An 879-nucleotide genomic window follows, 5' to 3' on the forward strand; every position below is an offset into this window, starting at 1 on the left:
CCAGGTAGGGAGGCACCATTCCCATTTAGGAGCCTCCACAAGGAGGCAGCCTCAGGGCAGACCTTCCCGGGGTGCCATTCCAGGCGTGCCGGGTTTGAGCTCCGGTTGAGGCGCCCAAATCCATCCGCTGGCAGAGACGGCGGCGAGAGTGGGGTGACACCAACAGCCCTGACCGGATCAGAGCGACAAGAGGGTCCGAAATCCAAGAGCTGCTTATCTGTGACCCCCCGAGGGACAGCAACGTCCCCCGGGACACGGGATGGCGATTCGGCAGCCACACGCAGGGCGAGGCTTAGGCAGGAAAAGGCTGGGATTCAGCCCCAAACTTCCCTGCACTCAGCAGCTTTTCCCAGAGGGTCTCACAACCCCCTCAATAAGTCAGCGATCCGCAGAATCTCTCCGGAGGGGAGCGCGGATGCTTTGCCGTCTGCAGACGGAAGCGACCGGGCGCAGCCTGGGAATTGGTTATCCTGCTCAAGGTTTCCCAGCTGGGAGATCCTTGCTCCAGCATGAGAACCCCCTCCACCCGCAGAGCCAAGGCCTCAGAAAGCCAGCCTTTCCCTGGAGACTCGGAACCGCGGCTCCAAGCATCCGATTACCCCCGGTACGAGTCGCTGCCAAGGACCTCTCCGAAAAGATGCCACTTCCCTACGGTTCCGGGCTCTTACCTCCTTCCTCCACTTGAGCTCGCAGAAAACCCGTTCGAAGCACTCGTGCATGTAGTTGAACTGTGGGGAGAAAGCGAGGGACCCCCTCAGAGCAGCAGCAGGCCTGATGCCACCCCGATGGCCACCCTGGCTCCCCAGCCCCAGCTCCCCCGAGTTCCCGGCGCTGCGGGCTCCTCCTGGTGGCCACTGGCCCTTATGTCAACTCCCCCCC

The 879-nt window shown here is 62.7% G+C and overlaps 1 protein-coding gene across 1 annotated transcript in view; it reads right to left on the reverse strand.

Annotated features, from left to right (window-relative positions):
- Window positions 1-668: 668 nt before the first annotated feature.
- Window positions 669-879, reverse strand: part of SNX27 (sorting nexin family member 27) — a gene marked incomplete at its 3' end in the record, with an annotated part of 3,350 nt that continues 3,139 nt past the window's right edge. The window contains exon 5 of the mRNA XM_010152414.1: window positions 669-860. Coding sequence (XP_010150716.1) covers window positions 669-860 — 192 coding nt within the window. The remainder of the gene's footprint in view (window positions 861-879) is intronic.

Source organism: Eurypyga helias, unplaced genomic scaffold (assembly GCF_000690775.1).
Source record: "Eurypyga helias isolate BGI_N326 unplaced genomic scaffold, ASM69077v1 scaffold29165, whole genome shotgun sequence".
NCBI classification, from domain to species: domain Eukaryota; kingdom Metazoa; phylum Chordata; class Aves; order Eurypygiformes; family Eurypygidae; genus Eurypyga; species Eurypyga helias.